General features: G+C 54.9%; 8 protein-coding genes across 8 annotated transcripts; 4 read left to right on the top strand and 4 right to left on the bottom strand.

Annotated features, from left to right (window-relative positions):
* Nucleotides 1-100: 100 nt before the first annotated feature.
* Nucleotides 101-4,024, top strand: BAUCODRAFT_59313 (uncharacterized protein; the record flags this gene model as incomplete). The annotated part of the gene is made up of 1 exon (XM_007676374.2): nt 101-4,024. A coding segment is annotated over one exon (3,924 nt), but the record flags the coding sequence as incomplete, so codon positions are not given.
* A 112-nt stretch (nt 4,025-4,136) lies between these two features.
* On the top strand, nt 4,137-5,778 carry BAUCODRAFT_31760 (uncharacterized protein). Its single transcript, XM_007676144.1, has one exon. The coding sequence runs from the start codon at nt 4,333-4,335 to the stop codon at nt 5,602-5,604; it is 1,272 nt and encodes a 423-aa protein (XP_007674334.1). The 5' UTR covers nt 4,137-4,332; the 3' UTR covers nt 5,605-5,778.
* BAUCODRAFT_31761 (uncharacterized protein) lies at nt 5,744-6,925 on the bottom strand. The gene is made up of 2 exons (XM_007676145.1): nt 6,384-6,925; nt 5,744-6,319 (listed from the first exon to the last, which is right to left on the bottom strand). The coding sequence occupies exons 1-2, from the start codon at nt 6,834-6,836 to the stop codon at nt 5,759-5,761; spliced, it is 1,014 nt and encodes a 337-aa protein (XP_007674335.1). The 5' UTR covers nt 6,837-6,925; the 3' UTR covers nt 5,744-5,758.
* Nucleotides 6,926-7,730: 805 nt separating this feature from the next.
* On the top strand, nt 7,731-8,786 carry BAUCODRAFT_66508 (uncharacterized protein; the record flags this gene model as incomplete). Its single annotated transcript, XM_007676412.1, has 1 exon — nt 7,731-8,786. The coding sequence occupies one exon, from the start codon at nt 7,731-7,733 to the stop codon at nt 8,784-8,786; it is 1,056 nt and encodes a 351-aa protein (XP_007674602.1).
* Nucleotides 8,787-9,160: 374 nt separating this feature from the next.
* On the top strand, nt 9,161-10,091 carry BAUCODRAFT_66832 (uncharacterized protein; the record flags this gene model as incomplete). Its single annotated transcript, XM_007676438.1, has 2 exons — nt 9,161-9,768; nt 9,821-10,091. The coding sequence occupies 2 exons, from the start codon at nt 9,161-9,163 to the stop codon at nt 10,089-10,091; spliced, it is 879 nt and encodes a 292-aa protein (XP_007674628.1).
* Nucleotides 10,092-10,117: 26 nt separating this feature from the next.
* BAUCODRAFT_66927 (uncharacterized protein) lies at nt 10,118-11,080 on the bottom strand (the record flags this gene model as incomplete). The annotated part of the gene is made up of 1 exon (XM_007676446.1): nt 10,118-11,080. One exon carries the CDS (start codon nt 11,078-11,080, stop codon nt 10,118-10,120), a length of 963 nt encoding a protein of 320 aa, XP_007674636.1.
* A 943-nt stretch (nt 11,081-12,023) lies between these two features.
* Nucleotides 12,024-13,262, bottom strand: BAUCODRAFT_403449 (uncharacterized protein). Its single transcript, XM_007676533.1, has one exon. It carries the CDS (start codon nt 12,835-12,837, stop codon nt 12,181-12,183), a length of 657 nt encoding a protein of 218 aa, XP_007674723.1. The 5' UTR covers nt 12,838-13,262; the 3' UTR covers nt 12,024-12,180.
* Nucleotides 13,263-15,984: 2,722 nt separating this feature from the next.
* Nucleotides 15,985-16,721, bottom strand: BAUCODRAFT_403416 (uncharacterized protein). Its single transcript, XM_007676534.1, has 2 exons — nt 16,330-16,721; nt 15,985-16,278 (listed from the first exon to the last, which is right to left on the bottom strand). The coding sequence occupies exons 1-2, from the start codon at nt 16,555-16,557 to the stop codon at nt 16,009-16,011; spliced, it is 498 nt and encodes a 165-aa protein (XP_007674724.1). The 5' UTR covers nt 16,558-16,721; the 3' UTR covers nt 15,985-16,008.
* Nucleotides 16,722-17,901: the final 1,180 nt, after the last annotated feature.

A 17,901-nucleotide genomic window follows, 5' to 3' on the forward strand; every position in this document is an offset into this window, starting at 1 on the left:
GAAGCCTGCGCCTGGCGCAGCCGAGTCCACACCTCCAGCACCTGGCAAGAAGGGCAAAAGTGCAAAAGCAGATGTCGCCGTCCCACCCGAAACAGAGCCGGAGAAGAAGAAGCCGGACACGAGAACATTGATCGCAGGCTCGAGCTGGACCGGCAAGCTACCTATGACACTTTTCAACGAGCATGTCCAGCGGCAGCCGTCATGGGAGAAGCCCGAGTATACCGTCCACCGCACTCCTAAGGGTTTTACTGGCGCGGTCATACTGCGGCAGAAGAACCCAAAGACGCACGAAATAACGGAGCTGCCGCCAATCTTACCGCCAAAGGAGTACATGCTGGAAAAGGGAGCGCAACCCAGCGCGGTGGAGGCTAGACATTTCGCCGCAGCATACGCGCTGTATCGAGTTTGCAATATGAAGAACATGGCTATGGCGCTGCCGCCGCAGTATCGGGACTTGTGGCGAGGCGACTTCCAGACGCTGAAGACTGATGCGGTTGCGCAAGGTACGGGGTATCTATACGACGCCGATCCATTTCTGGCTATCAAGCAACGACACGAGGCAAAAGACGCTAAAGAGAAGGAGCGAGCAGTGGCAGCGAAGAAGCGGGAACAGTCGGAGAGAGACGCTACCGTCAGCCTTGACGGGACAGCACATAGGCCCGATCGAGGGTGGGCGAAGGCTCCAAAGGTGGAGATGGGCGTCAAAACTCGAAGGGAGGTGGAGCGCTTGGTTAGAAGCGAAGGCGTGTGGAATCCGTACGATGTCCGTCCCAGCAAGAGTGCGAGAGCGCTGGTGATAGAAAAGCTTGCAAGCTATGGATTCCGGCCGAGCCACGCCGAAGAAGCAACAGAGTACTGCAGCGGCCTTGAGGAGGCCATCGAATGGCTTTTGATACATTTGCCCGAGGATGATGTACCTGCCTGGGCGCTGCCGGAGAACTATCTTGCTGGACTGGCCCTCGCGAGTGGCGACCTGCAACGCGAGGGCAGGGTGAAAAGGCTCGCTGCAGCTGGGTACTCTCGTGATCTTTGCGAGGAAGCACTCACTGCTTGTGCTGGTAACGAGGCCAAGGCCGCCTTCTTGCTACAGGGAAGATTGATCATCCAGCCGGATCAGCAAACATCAAACGCATCGATCGACTCAAATATCGCCGAGGCGGACGCGCTCTGGGGCGAGGAGCAGGCTACGTTAGAAGCAATCTACGGTGAGCGGTACAGCAGGAAGGGTCTGAGTTGCTCCGTTCGACTAGAGCTACGCACACCCTCGAGCGAACCAATCCTGTTCCGAGCCACAAAGCCCACTCACTATCCGCATCAACTCCCTGCCATCTCCGTAGAAGCCAGCCTACCCGCCTACATCAAGCTCAGCATACTCCGCCAGCTCCTCTTGCATGCAAGCGAGAATCTGCTGGGCGAGATGATGCTCTTCAACATGTTGGACTGGCTTGAAACAGCGATACCGCGCATCATTGATAATCCAGGCAATCTAGGCTCAATCGCAGCCGCCACCTCCACGACTACCGCATCGAACACCAGAACCGCATCAAAATCGAGACTGCGCAAGCACCCTAAGCCCGTCTCCTGGACACCCAGTACGCCGGTCAGTGAACGCATAAGAGCGGCTTGGATCGCCAAGCAAAGCACCGCCGAACAACAAAACATGCTTCGGATCCGCCAGAACCTGCCTGCCTGGAAACTCAACGACAAAATCGTAGCCTCCGTCCATGTCAACCAAGTCACCATCATCTCGGGAGAGACCGGTTCCGGCAAGTCTACGCAAAGCGTACAGTTCGTCCTCGACGACTTAATACAACAGGGCTTCGGCGAGCAAGCTAATATCATCTGTACCCAGCCGCGCAGGATCTCTGCACTTGGTTTGGCTGACCGTGTGGCGGATGAGCGCTGCGGGAGGGTGGGGGAGGAAGTGGGTTATATCATTCGTGGGGAGTCGAAGCACAAGCCTGGCTTGACGAAGATCACTTTTGTTACGACTGGTGTGTTGTTGCGGCGGTTGCAGACGTCTGGTGGCAGTGCGCAGGATGTTGTTGATAGCCTCGCGGACATAACGCATGTGGTTATCGATGAGGTGCATGAGCGCAGTCTCGATACTGACTTTTTGCTGGTGCTGCTTCGCGATGTGCTGGAGATGCGGAAGGATCTGAAGCTCATCCTCATGAGTGCGACGCTGGATGCTGAAGTGTTCGAGCGGTACTTCTCAAGTGTCTCGACGGTGGGGAAGATTGAGATAGCTGGGCGGACGCATCCTGTGCAGGATGTCTACCGGGAGGATTTGCTCAGGCTTATTGGTGACCGCAGTGTCGCGGAAGACTGGGATGCGGCATCCGATGAGCGTGACGAGTTCACGCACCAAAGATCTCGCATAGAGAAGCCAACAAAGCAACCCAAGCAGGCAGGCCGTGATGCCTACCGTATCGACTTCGACTTCGTTGCAGACACCGTTCATCACATCGACGCCGAGTTGGGTGCCGAAGAAGGCGGCATACTCATCTTCTTGCCCGGCACTATGGAGATCGACCAAACTCTACGCCGACTCCGTGACCTGCCGAACCTGTACGCTCTCCCACTTCACGCAGGCTTGCAAAGCTCCGAACAGCGGCGGGTCTTCGCTAAATCACCCAAGGGAAAGCGGAAAGTTGTAGCAGCCACTAACGTCGCAGAGACTAGCATCACCATAGACGACATCGTGGCCGTCATCGATACTGGCAGAGTCAAAGAGACCAGCTTCGATGCCGCCGATAATATGGTTCGATTGACGGAAACGTGGGCGTCGAAAGCGGCATGCAAGCAGCGCAGAGGTCGTGCTGGCAGAGTGCGAGCGGGTAAGTGCTACAAGCTCTTCACCCGACATCAAGAAAGCAACATGGCGGAGCGACCTGAGCCTGAGATTCGGAGAGTTCCGCTCGAGCAGCTTTGCCTATCCGTGAAAGCTATGGGCGTAGACGACGTGCCTGCCTTCCTTGCATCCGCTCTCACGCCGCCTGAAACGTTGTCGATCGCGAATGCTATATTATTGCTCGGACGAGTCGGTGCGCTTGAGAAGAACAAGCTTACTGCGCTCGGTCAGCATCTGTCTCAGATTCCGGCAGACTTACGGTGCGGCAAGCTAATCGTGTATGGGGTCGCTTTCGGGTGCCTAGATGCTTGCTTGACCATTGCGGCTACATTAACGATCAAAAGCCCGTTCGTGAGCCCGCAGACTAAAAGAGACGAAGCCAAAGCGGCAAAGGCGGTGTTTGGCAAGGGCCAAGGTGACCCTATCGCTGATCTGCGCGCATTCGAAGAATGGTCTCACAGGCGTTCGAAAGGCGAGCCAACATCTTCCCTGCGGAGGTGGTGCGATGAAAACTTTCTCAGCCACCAGACACTCATGGATGTTGCTACTACACGGTCACAGTACGCAACGTCGCTGCAGGAGATCGGATTCATACCACCTTACGGGAGCCATGTCCCCGAGACGCTAAACCTCCATAACGCCAACGATCCTTTACTGCGGTCACTCATCGCAGGTGCCTTCCAGCCACAAATCGCACGCATCGACTTTCCGGATGCGAAGTACAAAGCCTCCGCCGCTGGCGCAGTCGCTGTCGACCCGGAAGCACACATGATCAAATACTTCAACGAAGAAAACGGCCGCGTCTTCGTCCATCCAGGGTCAATAATGTTTGATGCGCAAGGCTTTCCGGGACACAGCGTCTTCATGAGCTACTTCGCCAAGATGGCGACCAGCAAGACCTTCATCCGCGATCTGACGCCGTTCAACGTCTACAGCTTGCTGATGTTCGGTGGTCAGATTGAGATTGATCCACAAGGGCGAGGCTTGCTTGTGGATGGGTGGCTCAGATTGAGAGGATGGGCCAGAATCGGCGTGCTGATTAACAGGATGAGGATGTTACTTGATACTCTACTTGCGCGAAAAGTGGATGAGCCAGGTTTAGACATAAGCAAAATGGACACTGTAAGGCTAGTTACGAGGATGGTGACCTTTGACGGCTTGGATCAATGAGCTGCCATTAAAACGAGACGTCATCGCGAGCGCTGATCGCTCCTTGGCTTTAGTCAGCTATTGGTCTAGCTTTGCGGTGTCACATCTTGAGCTGCAACATGTACGCTGTGAATGACATGCTTCGTCAGCTTCACACCCGTTGACATCGTCGGTGTTCCGATCGTAAGAATAGCCAAAGCACTCGTAGTTAAGTAAACCCTCCATGCTAGCATAAAGCCAGCAATCTCTCCCCCATCATCCTGCTGCGTCAAATATTTCCGATCCCACATTGTCCACGACTTTACACCCAAGCACACCGACCAGGCGATATGGCAGACTACAGCAAAATTCCCGCCGGCGCCAAAGTGCAGCCCAAAGCCTTCAGAGCCCACATCGACGAGCAAAAGCTTCAGCATATGAAAGACCTACTCAAGCTTAGCCCTATCGGCCCAGCGGTATGGGAAAATACAAGTCAAGACCAAGGCTCAACCCTCATGTCTAACCCATCGCGTAAATACGGCATGCGACGCGATTATCTTGAGGCGGCCAAAGACCATTGGCTCAACAAGTTCGATTGGCGTAAGCAGGAGGACCACATCAATTCCTTTCCACAATTCACCATGCCCATCACCGGAGACGACGGGGTCAGGGTTGACGTCCACTTCATGGCCCTCTTCTCCGAACGGAAGGACGCCATCCCCCTAGCTTTCTACCACGGCTGGCCGGGCAGCTTCCTCGAGTTCCTGAAGATCTTCTCACTACTAAGAGAACGCTACTCACCTAAAGATCTCCCATACCATGTCATCGCGCCCAGCTTACCGGGCTACGCGTTCTCCAGCGGTCCGCCGGTAGACGTGGATTACAACGTCGAGAAGGCCAGCAACGTGATGCACAAGCTCATGGTAAACTTGGGCTTCGAGTCCGGCTATCTGTGTCAAGGCGGCGACATTGGGTCCGGTGTCTGTCGGGTCCTGGCCTCGAAGTATGATGCATGCAAGAGCATGCACCTCAATATGTTCTTCGTACCGCCACCGGAGAACGCTTCATCGCTGCCTATGGACGCACTGGAGGCGAAGGCGCTAAAGCGTGGCGAGGCGTTCATGTACGAGGGCAACGCCTACATGCGCGAGCATGCCACTCGCACAGCTACGATCGGGCTAGCTTTGAGTGCGTCTCCGCTGGCGCTTCTGGCGTGGATTGGTGAGAAGTTCCTCGAATGGACGGACGAGGATCCTTCGGTTGATGAGATCTTGACGAGCGTGTCGCTGTACTGGCTCACTGACACATTCCCACGGTGTATATACCCGTACAGAGGACCTCCGCAGAAGGATCGGCCAAGGCCAGAACACATCTCGAAGCCGAGCGGATACAGCTTTTTCCACATGGAGCTAGCGCCGACGCCGAAAAGCTGGGCCGAGACGTATGCGAACATTGTCACTTACAATCAGCATTCGAAAGGCGGACACTTTGCGGTAGGTCATACTGAAAGAGTCTCTCCGAAAGTGGATGCTAACAGTCATCAGGCCATGGAGCAGCCTGAAGCTCTGCTCTCGGATGTCGAGGAGTGGGTGAAGAAGGTGTGGAAGGGATCTAAGCTGTAATCGAGGATGTAATAAGATAATTGGCTGTGTTTGTAAGCTTTATTAGCTTAAACCGTCGATCATGGGTACTAGAGGACGAGCTGACAGCATGTCTACCTTGTCTCAACGGGACAAGTTGCAGTAGAGTTTCCTACATAGCGACCGGTATAGCAGATCACCACCCCGTGAAGCGATATTCTATCTGGTAGTCTAGGTTGCCGTAACCGCCGTCGATCGTTTCGTGCTGAGGCCGAGCTTGCTCACGCTCATCATCCGAAAGATCGACTTCTTCGTGAAGCAGAGACGAGTCGAGGACCTTAAGCGGCGCCCTCGGTGCCAGCGTCCCGGCGAGGTAGTCCTCGAGCGTCCACTTAGGCGCATGTGTTCGGAGGTAGGCGTCGCCGGTACGAGCGTTCGCCCAAAGCCATACATGAGCCTCGACACGTCGGCGCTTCAGTCGCCATCGCTCGCTTGGAAAATCGCGCTCGTGAGCTAATACGGGTACCTGGACATCGACTTCGACCTGCAATTTGATGCGGCGTGCGTCACTCCGGTAGTGCTCGTTGATGAGTTTGCGGCTGTCCTTGCCTTGGCCAAAAATGAGCATGCCCGAGACGTAATCACTGGGGTCCGGTGATTGCAGAATGCAGGGTTGCAATTTTTCTGCATGCACATGTGCATGGAAGCCAGGAAGCAGAGCCGGCGTCATCTTGTGGATAAGATCAGGTGTCGAAGACTAAGTCGCAATTGAGAAGTCAGCGAATTCTCTTGTGCAGTGGACCGTCGTGCGGTCGCTCTACCTTGCGGAGCAGACCAGCCAGCGAGCCGGGAAGCATAAGACAGTCATGGATGAACGTCGGCGTGAACTTGTGCGTATCGTACTCGCCACCTTCACGTAGCGTGGCGTCCTTGATCCGGTTCTGAAGCGCGAGCTGATAGGCGAAAGTGGTGATCCCAGTGGTGAAGGTCGGAATGGCAACTTGAGTATAATGTTCTCCGCTTGTGCACTCACCATGGCCACTTGAGCTTGGGATGTCGATCTTGTCGAACTGCCGCACACGTGCTAGACTATAGTGGGACTTGACATCTGCCGCGTTGTCGTGACCGAGTGGCACGGGTAGAATATCTTCCCCGTCAGCGTCAGCTTCTGTATCTTCGGAAAGGTAGAACAACTCAAGATCTGGCTCTGCATGATCTGGATGGACCATGCTCTCGAGAGAGCGTCTCGACTGCTGGATCGCTTGCCAGTGCATCGTAAGCCCAGAGTGCTTGGGATAAGGGACTGTTATGTCTGTAGCATGGACATGTCAAAACATAAAATGAACAGGCAAATACGTTACGCGAAACTCAATTGCGAGACGGTCAAGATTCGCTTGTGAATCATACAATCATCAGCTGCCAAAGAGGATCTGTTTTTCACATGATGTTTGAGAGCTGTAGTTTGTGCGATAAAGTGCGGTTGAACACGAATCCACGTCGCGTTACGCGTGCCTTCCCTTCACGTCGCGAACCGGGCACCTTGTGGCATGTATTACATCACCTCAAGCCGGTGTCAAGCACGCCGGAGTGCAGACTTCGGCCGCCGCTGACCATTCTGCCAATGCCATCATGCACGGTGGTTCATAGGTCGATAGGGTATCGCCTACATGCCAGCCAGGTACGGTTGACGATCTTGGAACTCACTCTTCACGCACGAACCAACCGCTGTTGAGCGCTTGATCGTGTCCAGGCAGTTTCATACTTTGACACAGAGAGCTGTTCAGCATGAAGGGGTTGTAATCAAGCTCCGTGGAGCCGTCAAGCTTCTCCTGGCAACGACGGGCTGAGCCGCTGAGCCAGCCATTTATTGTTTTTGCCCCAGACGCAGACCGAGAAGGTGTTGGAAGTGGTACATGTACGAATGAAGCTCGGCAATATGGGCACAGTAGCGCCTCAGAGAACTCAGCTCTTTGCGTCTGATGTAGTGCGCAGGGGTCGAGCTTCGCAGCTGCAGGTGGTCAGCTTTCAAGACCGCCTGCAGCCCTAGGAACATTATTCTTTGCTGGCCGGGGTGCAAACCATCTAACACCGCCTGTCCATCCTTAGGCGCTGTGCCATTCGTGGACAGCAATATTGAGTCTGTCTGCAGCTCATGCTGATCCGGCAACATGGCTCACAACACTTCCGGCCATAAGCAGACGCAAATGGCTCTGGACCCAAAAGATAGGCCACGCTATTCGAAGGAGCAATTGCAGACGTACTTTGAGCGCATCAAGCTGCCACAGAAGTGTCTCGATTCACCCGTCTTCACAGAACCAGCTCTTGCTAAAACCACGGAGCATGGCCTTCCACTCGTACATGCTATGACCCGCTATCACGCTGCTTTCGTCCCGTTTGAGAACCTCGAGCTTCACTACTCCTCACACAAGACGATCAGTCTCAACATGGACGATCTGTTCACCAAATTCGCCGAACGTGGCCTTCAGTACGGCCGCGGTGGGCGCTGCATGGAGAACAACGGTTTCTTCGGTACAGTTCTACGATCACTGGGTTTCGACGTCCGCAACTGCGCGGGCAGAGTCAGCCGTATGCATAACCCCGACCGCACCGTTCGCGAGCAGCAAGGCCAGACGTATGACTGCTGGAATCACATGCTAAACCTTGTCCGCTTCGACGATGAATGGTACATCGTCGATGTAGGCATGGGCGCGATGGGACCTAACACCCCATACCCGCTGCGTGATGGATATGAAACTGTGAGTCTGTCTCCCAGACGCATCCGGCTGCAATGGCGAAGTATACCCGAGCACGCGGCGGGAAGGTATGAAGATGCGCAGAAGCTATGGTGCTACGACGTCTGCTATCACCCTTCCGAAACGGATCCATCAAGTAACATCTGGACGCCCACCTACTGCTTTACGGAGACGGAGTTCTTACCGCAGGACTACGAGATGATGTCGTGGTTCACATCAACCCACCCGAAGTCTTTCTTCACGAAGTCGTTGCTATGCACGAGGATGCTGATGGCGGATAGAATTGAGGAGTTGGTTGGCGATCTCACCATGTTTAATGACCGTGTGGCGAAGACGGTGGAGGGAAAGAGGGCGGTTGTGAGGGAGCTGAAGACGGAGCAGGAGAGGATTGATTGCTTGAAGGAGATGTTTGGCATCAATCTCACGTCAGAGGAGAAGAGTGGCATCACCGTGGGTGTGCTTGAGAGTTGAGACTTGATGGTCACAGCGACTACGCATAAGAACACCAACTTCGCCCTCAGATCGTTGTCTGCCATCATCGGCAATCGGCTCGGCGTCTGCATTCGGCCTTCCGATGCCGCAAGCAAGCAGCCTAAAGAGATGGTGGGGTTGTGGGCGGCGGGGCAAGCAATGCCCACATTGTCCTTTGCGCGGAGAGTGGAGGACGAAGTCCGGTGTATAGAGTCGAGGTACGTCCATCAGGGCAAGCGAATTTTTGCTGTTGCCGTCACTCTGTGTCTATTTCCTCTACCCATTCTTGTCCAGTAGCTGCCGGCTGTCCTTAATCTCCAAACTCTCAACCTCCCTTGACCGCGAAGATGAACGGCACAAAATCCGGCGGAGGCATGCCCAAGCTCAGCAACAACCGCGCTGTACGCATGCTCAATGCAGCAGCAGAGGGCAAATACGGCGTCCTGGGCGTGGTGTCGTACAATATGGAAACAATCATTGCCTGCATTGCCGCAGCCGAAGCCAAGAAATCACCTCTACAGATTCTGCTTTTCCCATGGGCCCTCAAGTACTCCCCCCTCTTCGTCGATTTCGCCGCAATGGCTGCCCGCAAAGCCTCCGTCCCCGTGACAGTGCATATGGATCACGCGCAAGATCCTGAAGTCATCAAACAGGCGTCCCAGATCAAGGCGCATGACGGCACACCCGCTTTCGACAGCATCATGGTGGATATGAGCCATTACGAGAAGGAGGAGAACCTGGCCAAGACGAAGGAGCTTGTGGCGCTGTGCCACAGTCGAGGCATTGCGACGGAGGCTGAGCCTGGTAGGATTGAGGGCGGCGAGGACGGGGTGAAAGATACGGCGGAGTTGGAAGGGATGATGACGACGGCGGAGGAGGTAGACGATTTCATTGCGACTGGGATTGACTTTCTGGCGCCCGCGTTTGGCAACGTGCACGGTGATTACCATGGTGTGGAGAACATACATCTGGATTATGATCGGTGAGTCTCGCTGAATGCGAGGGCGTGCGTGAAGTGTGCTAACGAGGGTCAGACTGGCTTCGATCCAGAAGAAGGTGGACGGGAGGGTGCAGATTGTATTGCACGGCACCAACGAGTTCCCCCCGGATATTATGAAGAAGTGCATCGAGCGAGGCGTGACGAGGATCAATGTGAACAAGCTTGTGCTGAGCGATTACAACGAATATGTGGCGAAGAGTACTGGCAAAGTACCACTGACGCAGCTACTGGAGAAGGGCACAGCTTTGATGCAAGCGCAATGCGAGCAATGGATGGACGACATTGGATCGAGCGGCAAAGCATAGTATTCGGAATAGGTTGGGCACAAAGTTTATTGTCCGTTCGGCTGCTGTTTCAGACTCGCCGCAAAATCCTCGACTGCACCCTTGAAGCTTTGATCCGCCACAAAGCCCAAACTTAAGGCTTTACTGACATCGAAGCGTATCGGCCAGCTATCAAGCATAGCCTTGATCTCCGGACTTGGCTTCTCTCTCTTCACCAACTTCACGGCATCCTCCCCGCCTACTTCTCTTAGCGCTTGCAGCATCTCCCTCACCGTTGCCGTGATGCCGGGCAGATTGACCTGTCGCATATGCGGCGGCATGCAATCCTTCGGCAACGTAAGTGCAATCTGTAGGTTCTTGATCAGAGTCTTGGGACTGCACAGCCAAGCCGGGAAGTCATCGTCGCATGGTAGAATACTCTCCTTGCCTTGCAAAGGCTCTCGAATGATGCCGCTCATCCAGCTACTCGCCGCTTGTGTCGGTTTCCCTGGTCGCACGGAGATGGTTGGGAAGCGGAAGGTGAAAGCATTGATGATGCCACGGCGGTTGTAGTCGTTGATGGCGTACTCGAGCATGACTTTCTGCGTGCCATAGCTTCCCTGTGGCGTTGGCACGGTGGCTTCAGAAGGCATGTCCGGTAGTGGCTGGCCGTAGATGGCAGTGCTGGAGCTGTAGATCCATCTCACGCCGGGACAAGTGTGGCGGACTGCTTCCAGCAAGCGAAGGGTAGATTGCAGGTTGACGCGGTAGCCGAGATCGAAATCCTGCTCGCTGCCTGCGCTCATGATGCCGTGGAAGACGTAGATGGCGTCCAGGTCCTTGCTGAGGACGACGTTGGGGTCTTCGTAGAGATCGGCTTTGATACATTGCGCGTTCTGCTTGTTGGAGGCTTGCGATGGGACAGGAGGCTCGAAGATGTCGGCTAGGATCAGAGTGTGGTTGTCGTTGAGGAGATGCTCCGCGAGTAATTGGCCTACGAAGCCGCCGGCACCTGTAATGAGAATCTTCATGTTCACGGTGAGGTTGACAGGGTGGGATTGGTGAATATGGCTGTCCTATCGGCTCACAGCTGGAAGTAACAGTTCATGCAATGATGGGGACGAACAACCAAGAGTCAAGAAGATTCAAGAAAGTAAAGGCTACCGTACTGTACCTGACACCTGGTGAAGCTACGCACTATAATGTTCCGAGGATGCGGAGCAATGTACGCAGTCCCGCGCAAGAGACGAAATGGAGTGACCTGCTTTCGATGCTCCTCGCATCACAAGAGGGGCTCGGCGTCTGAAGAATGCCGACATCGGATCTTTGCCCGAGCGAGCAAGAGAAGAGCATCCATCAGAATGGCGTACGAGTTTTCATACCAAGATTGGAATTCCACTGTCGGTACGGATTTTCTCAATGTCCTACATAACCCGCGTCCTTCAAGAGGATCTCAGTCTGTACGTCCCATCCAGCCGCACCCGCTACAACGCGTGAAGGCAGCAACCTCTTCCTTGCTCAAGCCAACATCGTCGATACCGACCTCCGCGTCGGTAGGCGGTCTCACCGTATCATGAGCCACTGCAATAATCCATTCTTCTGTACCTCTTTTACCCCCTTCACTTATTCTACCGTCATAGGCTTTGATTGAACCCATAACCATTGAGTCGCACATCCGTCAACTGCCCGTTCTTCCAGAACCAATACGGCGTCCACACAGTCGTAAGATCGTGATCCGCCGTGACCCTCATTTTCGCTTCGCCTCCTTTGTCGACGCCGTCCACCATTGCCGAAACTCTATGCCAGGCATCACTCATGTAGTGTTAAGATCATCGTGCCGTTAAGGAGAGGAGCGGAGCGCCGCGACAGGTATGCGCACGAGCCATACCGCCTGATAGATGGAGCGTGGAGTCGAACATCTCGCGGCCGTCGAAGCCACCGACCTTGATGCTGGCATTGCTTCAGGTGAAGCGTCACCGCGTTGCAAGGCTCATCACTAGCGCATTGCCATGGCGTGGGTATTTGGTAGCGTAGCAAGGTGGAGGCACTTTTGCCACCCGGGTCCTCAGCGATCATAAGAATGGTCGACCAAGCATTGTGCTGTTCTTCTTCACACTCTACAACCTGCCTGTCAGCCACTGGCTTCCTTCTTCGTCCGCCCATTTCGCTTCCTCCACGCCTCCACACCCTTGTCCACTTCCGCAACCGTAACACCGTTCCTGATCAAATGCATCACCACGCCCAGCTCCTCCACATTCTTATTCCGGCTCTCGTCATCGAAGAACAGCATCTCCTCGTACTTGATCCCGCTCTTCTTATGCAGCCTCTGAAAATGCGTCGTCTTGCTCCCTGGGTAGATCTCCATATAGTCGAACATGCCTATCGCTTTTGCGGATGTTTCTTTGCTGTCTTCAGCGGTGAAGGGCACGCGTAGGTGCGTGAGCATGGAGCGAGCAACCTCTGTCGCTGAGGTCCTGCTTGCGGCACCAATGACGATATTTCGTTGCTTGAGGGTGGCGAGAATGCCCGCCACGTCGCTGTAGAAGCCGTAGCTGCCTCCGTAAGCGTCGTAGACCGTGCGGCCGTTGTCTTTGCTGCCTTTGATGGGGCCGGAGACGTGCGTGTCACACCATAGCGGCCACAGAGTATAGTCAAGATCAAACACCATCATCTTCGGTAAGGGTAGGCCATCGTTGAACGTTGAAGGTGTCGGGATGGCGTTCGCCGGCAGGGTGGTGGTTGTGGCAGAATTTTCTGGCTCCAGTGGTAGATGGGAGTGCCTTGTCATTATGAGGAGCAATGACAGCAGTATTATGATCGCTAGTCCCACCGGTAGCCTCAATAACGGAGCTATCTTGTGAAGCGAAATGATGGTCTTGCGAAGGAAAGTTTCAAACTACCCAAACCACACATCTCCACCACACGAACGTCAAGATCGGCAGCATGTCATTTCCGATAAAGATGCATATCACACAAGCATGAGGGCGAGAACGATGACACGATGTATTGGCATAATGAGCGTACGTCGCAGCGTCTCAATAGAGGCATATGGGTGAGCATAGGCCGCCATGCTTGATGTAGATGCGTATAAACCGCCCATGACAGTGGGAAGAGCAGCGATGTACACCCGGGTCAACCATGAGTGCAACGCATCCCAACGTGGTGTAAACGCCGTGAAATGGTATCTTATGCAGAGTGTAGGTGCATGTAACCTGCCAATGGAAGAGAGAGTGGTGCAAAGGGCGCAATCCAGCTGGCAGATTCTTACAGTATTACGTGCAACAGTACACTATCCGCCAATCCATCGATCCCCAAACGCAGCACGACAAACATCACAAGCGCCTAGCGCTAATAACAATCTCACTCAAACAATCCCTGCGCAGCAGCCTGTGGGAACGTTGTGTTGCGGTGACCTGCTAATGAAACCGAGTCCTCTCCTGCAATGCCCGCCCTCGTCAAGCCACAATGCCCTAATCCTTCAACCCAACGCCTCCGTTCTCGCTTGCACGCTTTCCGAAGGGGTTCGTGACCATAGAAACTTCGCTGCCTTCGGCAGAGTCGATGGCGGTTTCTTTTGAGGCGATGCGTAGCATGCCCTTGCCGCTGGTGCTGGGCGTGTCTACTATGCCATCCACATTAGCACTGATGTCCGGACCCCAGGAGATCGATGATGGTCCACGGCTATGACGTCCACGAGGTCCAGAAGCAGTAACAGCAGCAGCAGTGGCATCGGCAGCTCTCGTTGGTGAGGGGAATCTAGATGCAGAGGTCAGTGGACGACCATCACGGCCGAGCGAGGGAGCGACGTTGAACCTCCAAGCGTTGGAGGAGAGGAGAGATCTGGTACTCTCGCTCTCATTGCTTAAACCTTCCACACCATTGATGTTGGACACGTTGAGCTCGCCGGTAGTCAAGCGCTCAAGCTTGTACTCGACCTCGGCCAACACCGACATGGTCTTGTAGTACGTTTCCGAGTCAATGTTGGCGTCGATCTTCGAGACCCTCTTCTCCAGAGCGCACTTGTCTGCCATAAGGCCGTAGAAGAGTGGCTTGAGCGCCAATGGGAGGGAAGCACCAGCTACACCAACAGGAGTGATAGGCTTCGGACTCGGCGCGGCCGGCTTGACCTGTTTAGCGGTCTGATCGTCGATGCGAGACCTCAGATTCTCTTGCGAAGCTGTCTTGATGACCCAGTCCTCAACGTGACGATGCGCAGGGCCGCTTGGTGTGAGCATGAGCGTCTCTTCGGTGAGTGGGGTCGATGTTGGGTCGGCTTTGGGCGTCGAGGAGGCCGGCAACGGGGATCCAGCAGTGTCCGCACCAGCCTCCTTCGGCTTCGGCCTGAAGCCAGCCATAGAGTCAGCACCGCGAAAGTCGCTGGGGTACGAGTCAGAAAGCGATTCGATCCTGCTGCTTGGGCCGCGACGGTGCTCATCGACAACCTTGTCGTAAGTCTTCTCCCAATGAGCGTCACCGTCTGAGTCGATGGTGATCAATGTGTGATGGCTCGACAATTCCGACGGAGCTGTGCGCGTACCGGTCCATGGCAAGATATGAGTGCTTTGCTTAGCAAGCGTGGCGAATGGCGGAATCCTATGGCCAGCATCGCGCGCAATCTGCTGAATCTCTCTTGGCACTGTTGTCATTCTGAGCTTCTGCGAATCTGAGTGCCAGTGTTGATTGAGGAACCCACGCTCGTCATAGTAAAAAGACGTGCTGTTACGCAAGCGAGGCGAAGACTCCTTACGTGGACTGAGATTGGCAGAAGAGCGCGTGTGGTGGAGGCCGCGGTTCTGCTGAGATAGCGGGATGAACTCGGGAGCAGCGGCAGCATGCTGGGGCAGCGAGGCGCTCATAGATGCTGGAGCTTGATGCTCGTTGTTGCCCTGGCGGCCGCTTTGCACGTCAGAACCAGCCTTGCGCAGATTGTCTTCGCTGCGCTCGGACCCGGAGATGCCCAAGCCGGCGTTGATCTGCGCCTGACCGTGCTGCTGCGGAGAATGACTGAAGAGCTGGCCGGGTTCCTCGGGGTCTGCGTCGTTGATGCGCGCGTTCGGATGAACGTACGCCGCACTCTCCATGCCGAATGAAGCCATGCGAGGAACGCCGTGACCGTTACCATATTGCTCACGCTGGTTGCGGTGCCCATTGAAGACACGATGGTTACGAGCATGCTCGTCGGAAGAGCGTGAGGGCTCCCTGCCCGTCGGGGGAGCCGAGTGACTGGCGGCGAGCGCAGCTGGGCTGAGCGGAACGAGGTGGCCTTGCTCGTTGGCCACGTAGAGTGTACCTGGACGTGTTGAAATGGTAGAGTCAGTGGTACCATCGAATTGCGCGGCGAACTGTGGAGGAGCAGTGTTGACAACGTGGGTATTGAGCGTGAGGCGCGGCGGCCCAGGCACGGAAGGGCGAGGTGGCAGAGCCTGCGGGTTACGGTTCAGACCACTAGCAGCCAGCCCAGCACTATTGTGCGGTAAAGTACGGTCTCTGGCAGTCGGAGTAGCTTCATCGTCGGGAATACTGGCTGCGCTTTCGGTATTGATGCTCGCATGAGTGTCGCTCGGGCGAGACGGCGAAGAGCTTGTTGAACTGCTTGCAGTTGCAATGCTGGCTTGACCGCCGACATGAACGCGCCAATTGGCAGAAGTAAGTGCAAGACCGCGATTGGCGGACCCAGATGGGGTGCGGTTACTGAGACCGGAAGACGCTTCTGACTTCGGCCACGTGATCATGTTGCTCACGTGGGGCTCCTTCACATAGAGCTCGATCACATTGCGGCCAATATCAGCCTCAAAATTCATCCCATTCCACATATTCACCACGGACTGCCCGCCGCGCTGCGGTGCCAAGCTTTTGAAGCAGGCGTACGGCACGTTCTTGATGTACAGCCACGTGATGGGAATGACGCTGTTGGTACGTTAGCAGAAGGAAGAAACCAAGCCAGGCCGATATGAATTGCTTACCCCAAGCTCGGAGCGCTGGACTCCTTCTCGAGCCAGCCGTCAATGCGACCGTTTCGATCCCACGGTCCACTCATCCTGGCAAGACCGCAGAACTGCTTGCTGCCGTTGACAGCAAACAGAAAGAGAACTTGCTCGCTACTGTGCTTGCGAGCTTCGTAGAGTTTCATGATACGCTCAGAGACTTTCTCGAGAGTAGCCCACTGGCCTTTCTTTGCTCCGAAGATAATGTTATCCGAGAAGTCTGTTTTGATGTTCACAACGCGCGTCTGAGAGCTTGTCAGTAAGTGGTACTCATTTTGCGGGTAAACGTGACTTACACCGAACGGCATCTGGAACACTTCCGGGTTGATACTGTTGATAATGTCATAGGCACCGGCGAATGCTTCCTCCATATGACCACCTGCAGCCATGGCGAGGCGCTTGAAAGAACGTGAATGAGGATCTTGACGAAAGATAACCGGAGTCATGCCCGCCAGCTCTGGATTGCGCTCCAGATAGTGGTCGCTGATTGCATCGGACACCTCGGAAGAGTTGTCATCCGCCATCGCGTACCTGTGCTTTCAAAGAAAGGTAGGGGCGCAAGAATGTGCTGATGAAAAGGAAGTGTAAATGAGGTTTGAGGTGTGCGTAAGCGCGGTGCGTGAAGTGGGTGCGTGAACGCGATGCGTGAAGAGCGTGAAGGGGCGCGAAGCTGGTGCGGTGACGGTGTTTTCAGCAATCGCGTCGTCGCTTGGCGGAACAACACCGGCTAACGCGGACAGTGACCCGCAGATTGCAAATTACATCGGAGCTTGGTGCCCCAGCAGCTCGATTGGGAAGGAGCGACCTACCACGATATTTGGAGCGAAAGACCATGTTGCAGCTCATGCGTGGGCACGCCCCGTTCATTGTAGCATTTCATCGATCTCGCAACGAGTCCATCCTGCACGTTGCATGATAGACGACGTAGCAGAGCCTCACCGGAGCCCGCAGTGGTTGACCAGTCAGTCGGCACTCCGCCGAGCAAAAAGCGGACGAATTCGGCTGGCCTAGCCTGTGGTCCTAGGTTCAAAGTGCCGAAGTATACACCATGAACATTCTGGGAGCAGCTCCAGTCACTCCGGCGGTCCATAGCCTGCAAGCTCGAGAGTTTCATAATGTGCTTAGCGGAACTTTACTGCGGCACCAAGTCATTGAAGCATGCTCCGCTGGAAGCCGGTCACGTCAATCTTCGGGCATCTGAATTCATGCTAGAAGCACCTAGAGATCTGGTGCAAGTGCCGAAGGCCCAGAGTGCCGGTCACATTGGGCATGCTTCATATCTTACCTATTGCCAGTGTTCTTCCGACATTGCTGGAGCATAAAGTCCGAAATGACTTGTTACCGTTTTATCTGTGGAGCCAGCTGTGCGAAGCCAAGCGAAGGTGATTGTCCAGACAAGTTGCGACGTTGTGAATCGCTGTGGATTGATGGAACAACCCAACGAGGAACATGCTTCACTTCGATTATGTTAACATTACCCTGCTGCTTAACCTTTTCGGCACCACTCGAGGCCGAAAGGCGAGCCAGTAAGGTCTCTGGTCCAGCAATGCTTCGTGGAGGGAATCCTTGTGAGCGGCATGTTGAAAGTCCGCAGAGTGGTCAGTAACTTGCGTGACAAGCTCGCTGGCCGACAGATCGGTCAAGACAGGCCAGCACGGGTAAGGCGCAGCAATGGTTGTTTTCATCCTCATAATGTTCTGTAACGAACGGTCAACCTCCGTGCGGACCTTGCTTATTCTCCTTGCTTCTCATTACTGCCGGCCGTTTGCATACTGAGAGCCTCGAAAGCCTTGTAGGCGACCTCTATGCATGTCCTGGACCATTCTTGCATGCGAATATGTCGTTCGGAAGAACGCTTCCCGATGCGT

Source organism: Baudoinia panamericana, assembly GCF_000338955.1.
Source record: "Baudoinia panamericana UAMH 10762 unplaced genomic scaffold BAUCOscaffold_4, whole genome shotgun sequence".
In the NCBI taxonomy this organism is placed as follows: domain Eukaryota; kingdom Fungi; phylum Ascomycota; class Dothideomycetes; order Mycosphaerellales; family Teratosphaeriaceae; genus Baudoinia; species Baudoinia panamericana.

Coding starts and splice junctions, on each gene's coding strand:
- BAUCODRAFT_31760 (XM_007676144.1), top strand. CDS start 4,333: ATGGCAGACTACAGCAAAATTCCCGCCGGCGCCAAAGTGCAGCCCAAA.
- BAUCODRAFT_31761 (XM_007676145.1), bottom strand. CDS start 6,836: ATGCACTGGCAAGCGATCCAGCAGTCGAGACGCTCTCTCGAGAGCATG. Junction 6,320..6,383: donor TGGCTGGTCTGCTCCGCAAG/GTAGAGCGACCG, acceptor ATTGCGACTTAG/TCTTCGACACCTGATCTTAT.
- BAUCODRAFT_403449 (XM_007676533.1), bottom strand. CDS start 12,837: ATGACAAGGCACTCCCATCTACCACTGGAGCCAGAAAATTCTGCCACA.
- BAUCODRAFT_403416 (XM_007676534.1), bottom strand. CDS start 16,557: ATGGCGGATGACAACTCTTCCGAGGTGTCCGATGCAATCAGCGACCAC. Junction 16,279..16,329: donor TGTTCCAGATGCCGTTCGGT/GTAAGTCACGTT, acceptor ACAAGCTCTCAG/ACGCGCGTTGTGAACATCAA.